The sequence below is a fragment of the Clytia hemisphaerica genome, unplaced genomic scaffold, assembly GCF_902728285.1.
Source record: "Clytia hemisphaerica strain Z4C2 unplaced genomic scaffold, Clytia hemisphaerica genome assembly, whole genome shotgun sequence".
Classification (NCBI taxonomy): Eukaryota; Metazoa; Cnidaria; class Hydrozoa; order Leptothecata; family Clytiidae; genus Clytia; species Clytia hemisphaerica.
The window spans coordinates 70,950-87,085 of NW_027103674.1; the positions used below are offsets into that span (position 1 = coordinate 70,950).

Genomic DNA, 16,136 nt, shown 5'->3' on the forward strand with positions numbered 1-16,136 from the left:
TTCTTACCTAAACAAAAACTTTTGTGTCAGTATAAACTTCCTCTTTTGTCAACTTCTTCTTGACTGGTCTCATCTTACACGTTTTTTTCTAAGAACATCCTAAACTTTTAAAGCCTTCAAATGGTCTTAACTTTTTGAGTTTTAAACCTGGAATGTTCTTAACATGGTCTTGTTTTGACCATTTTTTTAGCAATTTTACGATTTTCCTTGGGTGTTTTAGAGTTCCCAAAGCCTTAAAATGTTCTTAACCTGTTCTTAACATTTTGGCCATCGAAGCCTTATGTTCTTATGTAGTTTGTTCTTATAAAAAAACAACGTGTACGCTGTATATTGTAATGGTTTTATTTTAAATGGGTTGTTTTTGTTTGCATTCATAAACATTGAGATCTTAAGATGTTTGGGTTGGTTTGGCGATCTAACACCTTACTTTAGGGAACTAATTTTGACGAGCAGCATAAATCCGGAAAACAATATGGAATTGGCGATTAATTAATTTTGGCAAGATCTAACATTTGCGAATTCAGGCTAAAGTCGTCAAAATTAGTCTCCTTAAAGGTATCAGGAATTAAAAATTAGCTGTGTTTGTTTTGGTTCTCAAAGTTGATAAATAGAGTCGATATTTTACGTGGATAGCCAAGTAATCTAGGACTTTCTATTCTTTTCACGGGGTCCACAGCCAGCCAGCTCGGCTATCTATGAACTGAATGGAACATTGGAAGGAGCGGGGATTCGAACCACGAATACCTGGTTTGAAATACTGACGCCTTTGACCACTTGACCATCGCTCCTTAGTGAGTTATGTATTGTTTAGTCACTAAAAACGTTACATCAATCTTAACCGACAAAGCATGCCTTATCTGCCCTAAACTTTACAGAAGCAAGGTTTTAGTGATTGGTAACGAATGAATGAATCTGCATGCTTGTACAAAATTTGATAAAAAAAAGTCACTTATCAACGGGATGTATGTTTATTTAACGTACGTGTCTGAAAGAGGCTTTAGAAGGAATTAAGTGAGATTTTCAAATTCTAGTTTTCTTAAACTTTTGGTGAAATATTTTGTAAAGTTAGCATATTATGTGCAGACATGTTTTGTGTGATTTGTTGTTAAGACCATTGCTAACATTAGGAAGCCTTCTCGGATTTTCTCTAACTGTTACTGATACAGTTCTAACTGCTTCTGAAAGGGTGAAGGATGGGGAAAGGAACCCGAGGGGGTATTACCCTTGCCGACCGACGGGGGTGCTCCGCTGAGATTCGAAAAATGGACACTACGTTGGACTCACGCCGAAATTTGCAAAAAAAGTGACCCTGAATGGGACTGAAATTCCAAAATTTTCTCAAATTTTCTACACCCTACGAGGGACTGATTTTTCTATTTTGGTATTCTTGCGGCCCTACCTGGGACTCGTGGAGGCTAAAAAGGTACCCTGACCAGCGGCGCATCCCCGTAACCCATTTTGCCCGAAAATTGGAGGCCTAATAGTAGGGGGCCAATCCTTAGGATCCGTGACATCTTTTATGCGACGCAACCGCATGTGGTTAGTTCGAAAGTAAGAAGGTTTTTAAGACTTTTTTGAGAGGGGCCCCGCGAATTAGACCCGGCAAAAGTTTTTATGACTAAAAGACTGATGTTTACAGACAAAACTGTAAGGGTAAAAAATGGGTAAAAAATTGACATTTTTTAAAAGTTGAATTTGAAAGAAATGAATGAGACCATCGGAAAGAGCATGAAATTCTGAGCAAAAAAGTATACTACAACAAGTCTCTTACTCGAACGCACGAAGAAATACGGCCATCTAAAGTTTGAAATTCTGTCAGATAGAGTACGATTGACGTCAAATTTTGTCTAAACCATACGGAGTCTATTAGGCATGGTCATTTATACGTCAAAAGAAGCGTAATAGGATGTAGATTTCAAAGAAATGAAGAATCTCCGTCATAAATTTGGACACCGCCCTCGATCCGCCACTCTGAAGGTGTTTACTGTCCATAGAACTGTTATGTTTGAAACAAGCCGAACAAGTTTTTCATGATCTGTTTACGCTTTTATCGCTTTCTTTTGATCCTTAAGTTCTAAAAGCCTGTAAAATTAAAACATCGTTTAATTTGATACACGTTTTTCGTAAGAACAAACTATACAAGAACATAAGGTTTCGATGGCCGAAATATTAAAAACAAGTTAAGAGCATTTTAGGGGTTTTGGAACTCTACAACACCTGTTTCCTCGGGAAAATTGACAATAATACTGAAAAAGAGATGTAAATAAGAACATGTTAAGAACATTTTCAAACCTTAAAACTAAAAAAAGGTAAGAGCATCTGAAGGCTACAAGAGTTTTAGATGTTCTTCATAAAAATGTGTATTAAAGGAACTAACTAATCAAAGATATTGGACTATAATGTTATGTTTACTTTTGACACTTACCCTAAACCTTACCTTAAAACAACTTTTACTACGTGAAGAAATTTCAATATTGGACGATGAAAAGGAACTGAGGCCATCTTTGTACATGGTGTTATTTTTGTATATTTCTTTTTAAACATCTAGTTGCTTGCATAAGATTGTTGTTTGATGATGTTGTAGTTGATGTTGTCTTGCTTCCAAGGATAAACTAATGGGCGCGGTAAGCGTTTTTACGGCAGGAAACTACCACTGTCAACCAGGATTCAGAACACTTTTTTCATGATGTCGCTATTCGAACTTTTTTCGTGCATGATTTGTAGTATGTATGTATACAATTTTTTTGGCGTGATAGTTCAAATTCAAGATGTTAGCTTGGTGGCGTAAGAAGATGGACGTAGCGTGACGACTTAATGAGGATTGTCGTTAAATGGAGGAAGACACTCTTTTACTTTTGTTGGAATTCAGTTGTCGAACAAAAAGTCAGCAACTTCTTAAAATTGGAATAAGAACCACGTTTTTTATTGCTCGTCGCCAGGCTCTGTAGTATTCATCATTCAAAAAGGTATCCCGGTCGAATCTACTTCATTATTTTTCGAGTAAACTACCGCTCAGTCATGTTTTTGTTGTTTTTGTTTTCCTTATAAGCTGTTGACAGGTTTGATGGTTGAATTTTTCTTACTTTTGTGTGTTTTGTGGTTTTGCCTGTTGTGAGAGTGCTTGACGGAGAGTTTAGACGCATATTTTGTACGGTAAGCAGTTGATAGAGTTGTGAGCAACACAAATATGGTATTTTTTTGGTGATCCAAAAAAATATCTGCAATCTGATTGGTTAAAAAGAGTATCTTGTATTTTACATGTACAAAAAATTGACGAAAAGATGTTGTTGTATTGTAGTGGAAAAAGCAATCTAACGTAATTTTGCTACAAACAAAAGTGCCCTAGGCTTTTTTCAAACACAAAAAATTTTTTGGGTCACCGATAAACCAGTTATCAGACATTTGCTCGTACAATATGAAACTGTCCGATAACTTTTACTTGAACTTGGTGTTTTTGAAGTCTGTTTGTTGTAAGTTTGCATTAAGGTTTTAGCCTAGTACAGGTAGACGATCGTCTGTACGATGTTACTATTATAAAGGGGATTAATTTAGGATCGGGATAAATTTGAAAACGGAGGTCAGCCAGGGGCGGCGTAAACAGTTTTGGAGGTGTTCACAGTGAACGTTTGTTTCAAACTTTACCACCGCTATTTTTTCTATCTACCGGAGTTTACAGGCCCAGCTGGCACACAACGTTGTTTCAACGTTTATCTGACGTTCACAACGTCCATATAACGTTATATTAACGTTGAAACAACGCTGTGTGCCAGCTGGGCCTGTAAACTCCGCTCAAATATATTTTCCCCGTGCTTACTATGCCAACGGATGATAACAGTGTCTATAGACATTGCCACTCTGGCGCAGGTACCAAATAGAAGCTCCCAAAGCAACAGGGATTGATGAAGATAATCTTTAGTTTAGCCTGGATATCCAGGCGGTAAATTATTTCACAGTCTAAATTGATATTTTATGTTGCTGGTTTATTATCAGAACTTTTTTTATGTTTGAGGTAAAATTTACTTTTTTGAAATTTAGAGCTTTTGATATCCAGGCTATATTTATTTATGTCATTGATTTCAAAGCCCCGAAGGGGCTAGATCCGAATTTCCTGGATGGGAGATAAAGCCGATTATTTCCCATCCAAGTTTCTCAATACAAACAAAATTTCTGAATGCGGGACAAAACTTAAGGCTTCACTTTTTCTTACCGTGAGTATCACAGCGCGAATAAATTCGAGTTAATATTTTCTCTTTGAAAACTTGACCTCTGATACTCAGGGTAACTTTTTCTTGCTTGAAAAATATTGAAGATACCTATCTAGCCCCTTCATGAGTTATGTAAGTTGTATTTATCTAAGTTTATAACCTGAGCTACAGAGACATTTTCTTGGTTGACAATGTACACGTCATGCTGACAGTTTGAAATGTCTCAGACGCTCTTCATAATATTGTTATAAAACAAAGGTCAAATCGATAAGAAGCTCAAATTACATCCCTGTCTCAGCCTAGTTAGCGTTTTCAGAATGATGGTGCTTTTGTTCAGCAATGTGGATATAGGGTCTGGAACTAGTCTTAAGCGTATTATCTCAACTTTAAGTGCGGTGCCGAGTTTGTAGCGTTTACGCAACATAGCATCGGGAAATTTATTCACATAATTTAATTGCTTTGTATTTAAAGTTTGATTCAACTTTCAATGGCATGTCGGCTGAATATCAATTTTTGAAGGAGCAGTGCTTTGTTCATTCAAATTCATTTTGGAAGAAACGGTGCCTTCTAGTACGTAGTGTCCACATTGTGAACAAACATTCGACTATATAGTGGACCTTCTTGCCTTCATACAAAAATCTACATTATGAATTTCGGACTAATTTTGAGACTTTCTTCTGTGTTGGCGTCAACGCTAGAAGGTAATACTTGTATCGCTGCATCCGGTTTAAAAAGACTTGCTAAAAGTTAAAGACATGTTTCCATATTTTTATTTGCTTGTGTTTAGAGAGTATTTATCAAGCCCCTCACACGTTTTTATATAGGAACAAACTATATAAGAACAGTTCTTAAATTTTAAGAACAAGTTAAGAACATCAGCTTTATGGACTCTGAAACACCCAATTTCTTAGGGAAATACACAAGAGTACTCCCATAATGATAAAAATATTTTAAGAACATATTTCAGACTCTAAAGTCAAAATGCTTAGAGCATCCGAAGGCTTCAAAAATGTTAGACGTTCTTATAATAAAACACGTGTATTTTCTCTGTTTTATCAGCTTTAAGATATATACCAAGCTACCAAAGATCACAGGAAGCTCTCGGTAGCTCCTTCAAACATTAATTTGTTAAGCTCTAACATTACATCATAAACAGCCAGTCAGAGATGCTAGAAATGATGTAATGTGTGTGTTTTGAAGAAATTATGTTGGAAAGGAAGAGAGCTTCGTGACTTGATATTTTCTGATCGAAACGTTACATCATAAGCAGCCAATCAGAGTTGCTAGAAATGACGTAACGTGTGTGTTTTGAAAAAATGATGTTGGAAAGGAAGAGAGTTTCGTGACTTGATATTTTCTGATCGAAACCCGTGACAGTAATCGTTGGAGATTAACCAGAGGTGTTACTCTGCTTAAATTACTTTAAAATCTGATATAATGTATGTATTTTTTGAAATTTCATAAGGTGTGTTTTCGAGATGAGCTGAGCAGTAGTATGTAGTTCAACAGTTTTAGTTTTGTGTTAAAGCTTGGGTTTGCATAAGGACTATATGTTGAGTACTTTTTATTGTACTTAAGTGAACAAAAATGTCCAAATTTTTCTCATGGATATCTTTAGTTCTAAATTTCATATTGTGCTTGTGAGATGAGCTGGACGTTGATTTGTAGTTCAAAGATTTGGTTTAGTCAAAGCTTGGGTTTGCATAAGGGCCTATATGTTCGAATTTTTCTGATGGATGTTTTTAGTTTTAAATTTTATATGGTGCTTGTGACATGAGCTGGACAGTAGTGTGTAGTTCAAAGCTTTGGTTTTAGGTTAGATGGACCAGACTCGTCGCTTTTTGGTAAAGAGAATTAAAATAGTACTCTCAGGTGATAAACGGGATGGGGTGATTTTTGATGCATGACTACCACAATCATGGAATTTAGCAACTAGAACTAAAAAATGTCATATTTGTCCTCAATTAAACCTCAGAACTTTTACAATAATGGCGCGGGCCCTGTTTGCTTCTGGTACGTACCGTATTACATGTTCAATTTCAAATTTGAATCCAAACCTTAGAACAGCGTAAGAATATTTTAGAATGATATATTCCCAAACAATTCAAAAAGAACAGAAACATGTATAGAGCTCTGTTTGGTAAATTTAAATTCATGAGAGCTGGCATCAGAATAAGGGTCACAAACGTTTTATTTAGTGTTGATTTAAAGCTACATTCGTAATTTCCTTCCTTCCAGTTGTCTGTAGGCTGATGATGTAAAAAGAATGTTTGAGATTTTCAGTAATGAGTGATTACTACCAGAACGTATACACATTTTTTCACAAGAACATCAAAAATCTTTTGAAGCCTTCGTATGTTCATAACTTTTTGAATTTTAATCATAAAAATGTTTCTAATATGTTCTTATTCTCACCATCTTTTGATAATTTTTGTTTATTTCCCGTAAAATGCTTTGAGTCTGCAAATATTTTTAAATTTTTAATATTTTGGCCATCGAAGCCTTATGTTCTAAAATGGGGTTATGGGGTTTGTTATTATAAAAAAACGTGTTCCTACCTTTATCTGATACACGTTTATTTTCATAAGAAGTTCCAAAATTTCTGAAGCCTTCGGATGTTCTTAACTTTTTGAGTTTTAAGCTTAAAAATGTTCTTAACATTATTTTCGCCATTTTTTGAGTATTTTTGTCATTTTTCTAAGAAATTGGGTGTTTGGAGTCTCAACTTGTTCTTGAAATTTCGGCCATTGCAGCCTTATGTTCTTATAAAAAGACGTGTATTTTCTTTTTATGCAATGAGTATCTGATAGATATCGTAACACCGCATCAAAAGGTGTGTGATACATATCCGTACACCTTTAGTATCTGAATTTCTGGGTCAATGCGTATAACGATGCTAATCGTAACCCTCAATGATAGTATTGAGCATGCGCACTTTCACGCTTGGATCCAACAAAATGGTAGTCCAAGCAGCGATAAAAACGAAAGTCAAGCTCAAGGGGATCATGATTAGCTAAAAAGATTTCTGTAAATATATAGATCTCTTCTCATTTGTTTTGGTTTGGTTTTGTTGGGAGGACACTCCCTAGTTGGTCAGCATAACAGGCTGACAATACATTTGGTGGTTGTGCCAGTTTTCTGGAAGAAACAGAGATATACATATTTAGGGAGGAACAGGTGATGAAAAGAATTAATTTTTACTGCAAAAACAACACAACAGCAGCATGCTATACTAGGCTGTCTTGTGGTTGGACTAGAAAGTTTTGGACTAGTGAGATGAACCCGTTTTTTTGCTAGGCAGCCATCAAAAATAGTTTTGTTTGCATCTCGCCGCAGCGGTTGTTGAAAATATATAGCAAGCGGCCCGCAGGCGGGTTCGGGTGGACGGGCGGACAGGCGCGCGGACAGTGGGAAGATTTGTTTTGTTTTTTATTGTGTCAGAAGCCAATTTCTTCTTCTGATCAGGGGGTTGCTAATATCTGGGTTGGCAGATGATATCATCCACCAGGGTACCCATCCACCAGCCAGGGCAGGGATGCAAGTGAAATTTTTCAATCTGCGGACATAGACGGGGTGGTTTGGTTATCATTTAGTTAGGGTTAGGGTTAGGGTTAGGGTTAGAGCTCCAGAGTCGCAATAAAAGACCGAAGGCCTTCTTAGGGGCATTCTTACCCTGTGACTTAACTTATAGGACTAGGTAGGGACCCTTGTAGGGGCACCAGTAGGGTTGGGAGCTTTCTTAATTAAGGTCTGTAATTTACACGCTATGATTATTTGTGAATGACAGTTATTTGACGTGTCTAGTTGGCGCAAGCAGTTAGGCATTGGGGTTTGTAAACCAAGGTTGCTTGCATTTGATGGTACGACCCTGCCGGTGCACTCGACAGTCGGGTGCTGTTGTCGGGTGTTTGAAGTTAGAAATTCAAACACCCGACAGTCGGGTGCACTTTTGTCGTGTGCTACTTAAACATACTACTAAACCATATACTTTCCTACTGAAAGCCTTAATCAGGGCTACATGATGAGCTGGTCGACGTTTTAATTTTTTACTGTCATTAATAATGCTGACGTCATCGAAATCGCCATTTTTCGGACTTTTTTTTTATCTTGGGCGCTTTTAACAGCACCCAACGTGTAACAAAGTTAGGAATTTTAGCACCCGACTGTTGGGTGCGCTATTGTCGGGTGTTTTTGCAAATTTAGAAATTTCAGCACCCGACAGCAACCGACTGTCGGGTGCACCGGCAGGGTCGTTTGGTGGTTCGAGCCAGGGTCAAAGACCTATTTCATCGGTACGGGCAAATTTCAGAAAACAGTTGGAAACACTTGAGAAAGTCAGAAAATCAGGATAGAAGATAGGAAAGTAGAAAATAGGGGTGAAATAAGAGAGGATACATCCTGGTGGATTATATCGTTTGTCAACCCTATATCTGTTGAGTGTCGTATTCTTGCGAAGAACAGTTAAAAATAGCACTGCTCTTTCCCATAGTTTAAATCTAATTTATCAGTGTTATTTGTTTTGCTTATATGTGTTTGTTTGTTCTAAAGAGAAGAGCTAGAGAAAAAGCTATACGTTAAAAGCACAATTTGCCTTTTCTGGATTTTTTAATGGTTATATACCTAGTTTTTTATGCAACAAATTAGACCTTTGTGTTAAATAATACAATGAATTTTAATACACAGAAAATAACATTATCATATATAGAGATGCTCAAGAAAACAAATAAGAGGTGAGTAAGGAATGAGTATGTTAAGGCTGGTTTGCCTTGGTTCTTTTTAGATTTGGCTTGTCCAATTTGATGATTCTTTTTCTTCTCCTTTTTTTAGAACTTTTTAATTGTAAACATATCATAAAACGATCAACTGAAACTGCTGTTATTGCTGATGTTCATGTGAAATATTAATACTAGAATCCAAGCACTATTTGTTGATGGCTTATTTTTTGTTTCACAATCCTAATTCATATTAGCAAATAGAACTTCACAAAATTCAAATTTTAGAATGCCAGATAGAATTTTGCTAAAGTAGTAACTATTTTTTAATCTGTAATGAGATGAGCAACTGGAGGAAAAAGTCAAATGAACCTTCACCTTTTACTTGTATCATTTGTTTTGCTGGAGAAAACAGTCAAACAGACTTAACCCTTTAACTTGTATCATTTGTTTTGCTGGATGAAACAGTTTAAACGAACTTAACCCTTTAACTTGTATCATTTGTTTTGCTGGATGAAACAGTCAAATTCATACCTTAATTTGTATAATTCATTTTGCTTTCAAGAAAGAAAAGTCAAATTAACTTCTGATTTATATCATTAGTATTACTAATTGTTTAGTTCGTTAGTGTCACTCTTTTTAGTAAATTGAAGATGTGGTTCATTTTTGGAATTCCAAGCATGTCATCTATTAATATTTAGAAACTCAATCCAATCAAGAGATGTGAACAGTGTTGTAACATACTTTCCTGGAATTATAAGTCTGCTATCACACACCTCCAACAAGACAGCCTTTGAAAATCACTGATTCAAAAGTTGAGGGCCACTGATAAAAGAGCTAATCAAATTTGAAACTAAAGCTATAATTTGAGCCATCTATCAAAATCAGCTAATTGGGTAAATTACATTGGAATAATTTAATTGACATTGCTATTAATTAGAATGAGAAATAAACTTTTCACAGTTTTAGCTTTTCATACCTAACACATTTCTTCTTAAGGTGGGGAAGTTGTTATTAAGTTGTTATTTCACATACAACCATGAGGTAAGTATTTGAAAAAATAAGTTAATCTGCTTTAAATTAAAATTGAATTTATCCGGAAAAATTAAAAATTTCTGTTGACTTTTTTATAATTACTCACTAGTCAGAACTAAAATGCCTAAAGGTAAAGTCAAACAAAAGACAATTGCACTAAAACGAAGTACAATACGAAACGGCAAAAAGAAGACGACATTGATTAAAGCCCCATGCAAACGAGGATTTAAAGAATCAACTGATGATGAATGTACACAAAATGATGTTCAAGATTTTCCCGATTTCCAAGAGGTTCCTCATCATCACCATCAAGATATCCCTAATCAACCATCAAAGTCGTATAAATCTTTGAAAGAAAAGGAACTCCATGCATGGGATATTTTCTCTTCATCAGACTATCTTGATTTCTACACTAAAAAACTCAAGCTCTTGCCTGCTAGTTGCTGTTTTTGTGAGGTGGACTTACTTGAAACATGCATTTGTTGCAAAACATGTGGACCGTGTACAATATATTGCAAGGAATGTGCAGTGAAAGTCCACAAGAACATACAGTTTCATACTTTATTGGAAGTCGATGTAAGTAATACAGTAGAAAATTTATATTATTATGTTGTTATTATTATTAATCTTTTTCCATCTGCAGATTTATTTTTCAAACATTGATAATATGGATCTTTTTTTATTGCTGTTCTCTTTTCAAAGTCTTTAAATTTCATTTCATTTTATGTTCTTTACATTTTTTATTTTCACCTGCAGGAAAAAGGCATCAGAGACTTTCAAATCAAGCTTGAAATGAAGAGCAGACACACCCGTGACTGTTCATTTGCTAAACCAAGACTGGTAACAGTTATTTCAGAAACAGGTACAGAGAATAAAAAAGATGTTAATGAAACTCAATTCTTGCTCTTTTTTATAAACAGACTTAAGCTTAAATTTCTAATACAAAGCATCATGACAACAAGGTAAGTTTGTGAAATAATTTGTGAAGGGATGATTCTCAACTCGCGACCTTCTTTTTGGTTTTAAGCTTTGACTTTTTTATTTATTTTCTTAATTAAATTTAGGATCGTCCCATCAATATTCCATTTACTTTTGCTGTTGTGAAAGTGAACTTGAAACGCTTCTTTGCCTGGACTTGTGGCCTGTTACTCCAATTAAACCCAATACTGTGGTATCTTTAAATTTACTACACCTCTTCATTGCTTTGCAATTGGAAGGGAAGATCTCATTTCACTCGTTTTGCGAGGGTTTGGCATGGAAAAGTGGAATGTTGGATTCAGATTTGGTAAGCAGAGTTGAATTTATGAATATTTTTATGATACCCCTTTGTTTGTGTAATCTTAGTTCTGCTAGTAAAATGTTTCCACAATGTAAATTTTCCTTTAATATTTCTTCCACGTATCGAATTATTTCTTCTTGTTTCGGGAACATCATCTTATCCAAGTTTTATTGTGAAAATTTTATTTTGGTAGATGGTTTTATAGAGTAAAATGTATTTTCTCCTTTTTTACCTTAGAGAAGATACCTTAATCGATTGGAAAAAACAGATTCAGTAGACCAATTCAGAAATTTTCGTAGAAATCTAGTCAATCTCAAAAGCATTTGTAGAGAATTCAGTGGATTTGAAAAGTGTGCAGCTTGCCCTAAAGTAAGGCTTCAATAACATATCTTGCTAAGAGCATCTTGTTCTTCACAGGTTTTAATTTTACTTATTATCTAAAATCCTTTTTATATAGAAAAGTTCCAATCCAATTGTTTTCATCATTAAATAACGTCATTCATAAAAGATATTATTTTTTCATTTTCTACGTGCTGAACCGTACATCGCCTTGAAAGTCCCTTTTTGATTAAAAATAATTAAATTGTGCTGACGACTCCCTAAAATCATCCGAAATTTTTATTTAGAAAAATGGCAATGTCTTCTATTGTTTTGATGCCAACTTTGGTCTTGTGCTCAAAGCATCTGCATCAAAATCAACAAAACTTACAATAAGGTCCTCCAATTTATTTGTTCCTGATGAGGACATAGATGAATTTATGTTAAGCTACGATGACACATTGAAGACAAAGGTAAGGACTACTTTCTCCTTATAAGATCGTGTTAGATGGCAAACCTCACCCGTGTTAATGACATCTTTAATAATATGATTTCTGCTTATATATTCTGATATTATGACCATCTTGAGAATATGATAAGATGCACGATCCAGCAATTTTCTTGTATATATTCCAAAAATATGTTTTTTTTGTAAAGTTAGTAACATCTTTAACACCACACTCAGTGACTTTACCATAGACATTTACAACTTTAGACTGTCCACTCGACAACAATAATAACAACAACAACAACAACAACAACAAGGATCTCAACAATAACAACAACGACTACAATATCAACAACAACAGTGACAACAATAACAACAGCGACTACACCAAATTTTGCATTATTCTTACATTTCTTCTAACCTCATTCCAATCCGTTTTACTTTTGTTTATCTATAACTTCGTCTGTTCTTTCCCTAAATATTTGCCACACAAGTAGACTGAGGCACCTAACCCGCTTGATTAAAACTTTTTGGTTTCTTCATTAATGATACCTCTTATTTTTAAAGTAAATATATTATTATTCAGGATTGTAGTAATTTTCAAGCAGGAAGTAACTTGAGATCGAAAAGAAAGACAAAAAAACTCAGCGTTACTGGAATTTTCGGCATGTCTTGTAGACACGAGTTTCCAAAACTGTTTCTGAATATGAGACATGGTGAAAGGTAGCTATGGATTTTGTATTTTTCATGTTTTCTTTTATCACAAGTTTTTTTCACATTTACATACATGAAATGTAAAATATTGAATATTGAATACACGTTTTTTTTTTTATAAGGAACCTTAACTTTGCTCTGAGCCTGGAGTTCCTTATTTTTACAGAGAATTTCAGTCTCAAAGTCCCTTATCGAGTTCCTTACTACCTAGGAAATTTTGAACTTTTTGCCCCTTGAAAGATATAGCCTTTCTCAAAATCAATTTTTAATTGAATTGTTAAAACTTCATTTTACTATATAACACTTTTTTTAACAGGTTAGGCTACGCAGTTTATTTACTTGATCATTTATTGGAGGAAAACAAGGATAAATGTTTACTTACTCACGTTATATATGATATAGCATGTGTATTGAAATTACACTTGAAGGTAATTTTATTGAAACTACAATTTGGGTTAATTTCTCAACCAACGGCAGGCATCAGTCGAACATTATTTTGTCGATGATTTTGGTGACGCATTTTTAGTCTGGGACCCATTTATATTATGTACGCTCAACTTAACCTAACTACAAGTCTGCGAATTTATTTCTAAAATAATTTTGATCTCAAGAAGTTTATTTCTATAGTGACCCATGAGAAAATTTTTTAATTCTTTATATTGTAGAAAAAAAACACGTTTTGGAAATATAAAGATTTCAAGTTCGGAATACCAGTCTTTCACTCCTATGGCCACCGAGGAGGCTGCCAGGCAAGTATTCTTTGAGTGTCTAGAGAGTTAATCACCTAAAGAAGACTAGAACCTAGAAATCTTCAAATGGCTGTATAGTTTAAAAGTCAACTCCTGGCTTAAAAAATAGCGGGATCGTAGAGTTCTTTTTTCTTTTCACTTTTTATTTTGTTATTTATTTTTTTAATTAATTTATCTATATTTAAGGTAAAAAACTCAATCAGAAGACTAGACACGTTTGGCTTGATGGATGGTGAACTTATGGAGAGGTTGTGGTCATACCTCAGATCATTCTCAAAAATCACCAAAGAAATGACACCGGCTCACCGCACTGATTTACTTAGTGATGCACTGATGCATTTTGGCTCCAAGAAAATGAGTGGCATCGGTAAGCTGCCTCCGCTAATTATCTCCAGTAATTTTTTTTCTGGCGTTATCACATCATCTATAGTGTCAATGTTTATGCTAAGTCAAACTTAAACGTAAATAAAACTGTAGGTTCCTCCACTGTTCATTAAAAATGAGTTCTGTGAAAAGATTCCCATATTATACTTACTTTCTATCTTTGTAGGAAAATACTTGGTATTTTTGCATCATAAGGCGACCGAAACATTGGAATCTTGTGAAATGGAAATAAAGTTAATATGCTCAAAGCTAGATGGTAATTGGTTATCTCCACTTTAATTTTTTATTTTACATGTTTATTTAAATACAAAACATAACATCTTTTTCGTGAGTTACCTTTGTAAATTTTTATTTTAGTGAAAATCACTGACGACGTGTTAGACTCCTGGAAAGTTGAAGAGGATAACGCTGTGAACAATAGAGATAAATCATCGCAGATTGCAGGTTTATACTTTCATTCAACTCAATCTCACGTCCAACAACTCTTGATTAATTAAGATGTTTTGATAAAAAAACATAAAATGTTCTCACTATAACTTTGACCCCTACAACAATATATGAAAAAGAAACATTCTGTGTTTAGAATTTGTATAATGTGCCTATGGTTATTTCTTTTTTTTTTATCAGAAATTCCGGACTGGAAGCAAACATATTATCAGAAACTAAGATCATTCCACAAAGAATCTTCTTTGGCGTTAATGAGTGAAAAAGTTTCGGACGCTGCTTTACACCAACGCAAAGCCAAACGGTAACTTTTTTGTTTAATTTGATTTAGGTAAAGATAGGTTTGGCGACCATAAAATCATTAAAAGAATCAGATAATTAAGGAAAGATTAACTCTAGTATTTTAACAACTAATCTAGCATTTTTCTTTTTGAAAATTCATAAAATAAAAACTTGAATCTTGTCAGCAATTTAGGCTTTCTCTTTTTAGAATGGAATCAACTTTAAAATCACTCGAGAAAAAACACAAAATTCCGGAACGATGGACGAATTCTACTGAGGAATTTAAATTGCAACAGCTAAAGTTCCTGAAAGAAAAATCTAAGGAAACAGCCTCCACTTTGTATAGCAGATGTTCTGAGAGATTAATGTTATTAGTGCTAAAGAAACGTTATGCAGGTATACTTATAAACATTGTGTGTTACATTGGTTAGCTAGAATGATTGAAATTAAACATAATATTGTCAATTTTAAAGAGGTTAAAAAATATCTTATCTCCTCAATCAATCATCGTGTAAAGGTTATTTCTCGATACTAAATAGAAATATCACTTTGCAACTTTCCTCAACTTTCGTCGTTATAGATGGATCAGCTATTGCAACGAGATTGTCCAAGCAAATAAATAAAGTTTGCTCTGAAATCAAAAATCTATTGGTTTCGTATAACAGCATCAATTCGGAATTGTCACCCGCATTCAAGGCAATCAGCTACATTGAAGTTTTAAACGTCAAGTCACCTATCTATGATGACACGAGTCTAATTTCAAACGTAAGGTTCTTCAGACGAGATTAAAATAAACTAATTTCTTCTTCATCATCTCCCATTCGCCTTATCTTAGAATTTAGATTACTAGAGAGACCCAGATTTTAAGTAAAGATTCGCCCTTCCTAGGTATTCTTACTTCGACTGATACTTTCGAGAGATTCTCTTTGAAGGCAGATCGCTGTTTCTGCGAAACTTTAAATGGAAATAGGAAAAAATGATCGATTTTACCATTCTTTCTAGAGAAATGTACTATTAAAAAATTGTATTCGATTTTCAGGTGATATGTCCTTCTGTCCCATGTACCATCGTGAAATCGCTCATACAGTACCACATCAGGAAGCAACGCGCGATAGAAGAGGTGGCGCTTGTCGAACAAGAAATGAAGGAAACACGGGAATACTGGGAAAACCAACTTCAAAAACTTGTTGACTATTTGGAGGTCCAGGCTTCTGAGGGTATCGCATTCCTGTTAAAGGGAAAGATAAATTTCGTAGAATGTTTTCTCAATGACCTGATCAAGTGTTTCTCGTCAGTTACCACAAAAATAGTACCTACTGATGTCCAGAATAGTCAAATTTCATTCGATAACGATGATTCTTTCAATCATGAAGAATCTGGTACTAAAGACAATTTTGACGATGTTGAACAGTTCACGGATTCAACCATCTCAGGAACTGATAGTGAACCTGGGAGCGATAGTGAACTTGATTTCGATCTCTATATGTAAATTGTCTTATTGCGCTAATTTTTGTAATCGGAATTTCTTCTTTTTAGATCAAAAGTTAAATTAATTGGGAAAAGGTA

General features: G+C 34.6%; 1 protein-coding gene across 1 annotated transcript; it reads left to right on the forward strand.

Annotated features, from left to right (window-relative positions):
• The first annotated feature begins 10,024 nt into the window (after positions 1-10,024).
• Positions 10,025-16,136, forward strand: LOC136803400 (uncharacterized). Its single transcript, XM_067060118.1, has 15 exons — positions 10,025-10,528; positions 10,709-10,814; positions 11,017-11,237; positions 11,469-11,600; positions 11,858-12,022; positions 12,584-12,720; positions 13,028-13,139; positions 13,377-13,460; positions 13,647-13,827; positions 14,011-14,100; positions 14,202-14,288; positions 14,472-14,592; positions 14,779-14,966; positions 15,151-15,335; positions 15,610-16,136. Exons 1-15 carry the CDS (start codon positions 10,073-10,075, stop codon positions 16,057-16,059), a joined length of 2,715 nt encoding a protein of 904 aa, XP_066916219.1. The 5' UTR covers positions 10,025-10,072; the 3' UTR covers positions 16,060-16,136.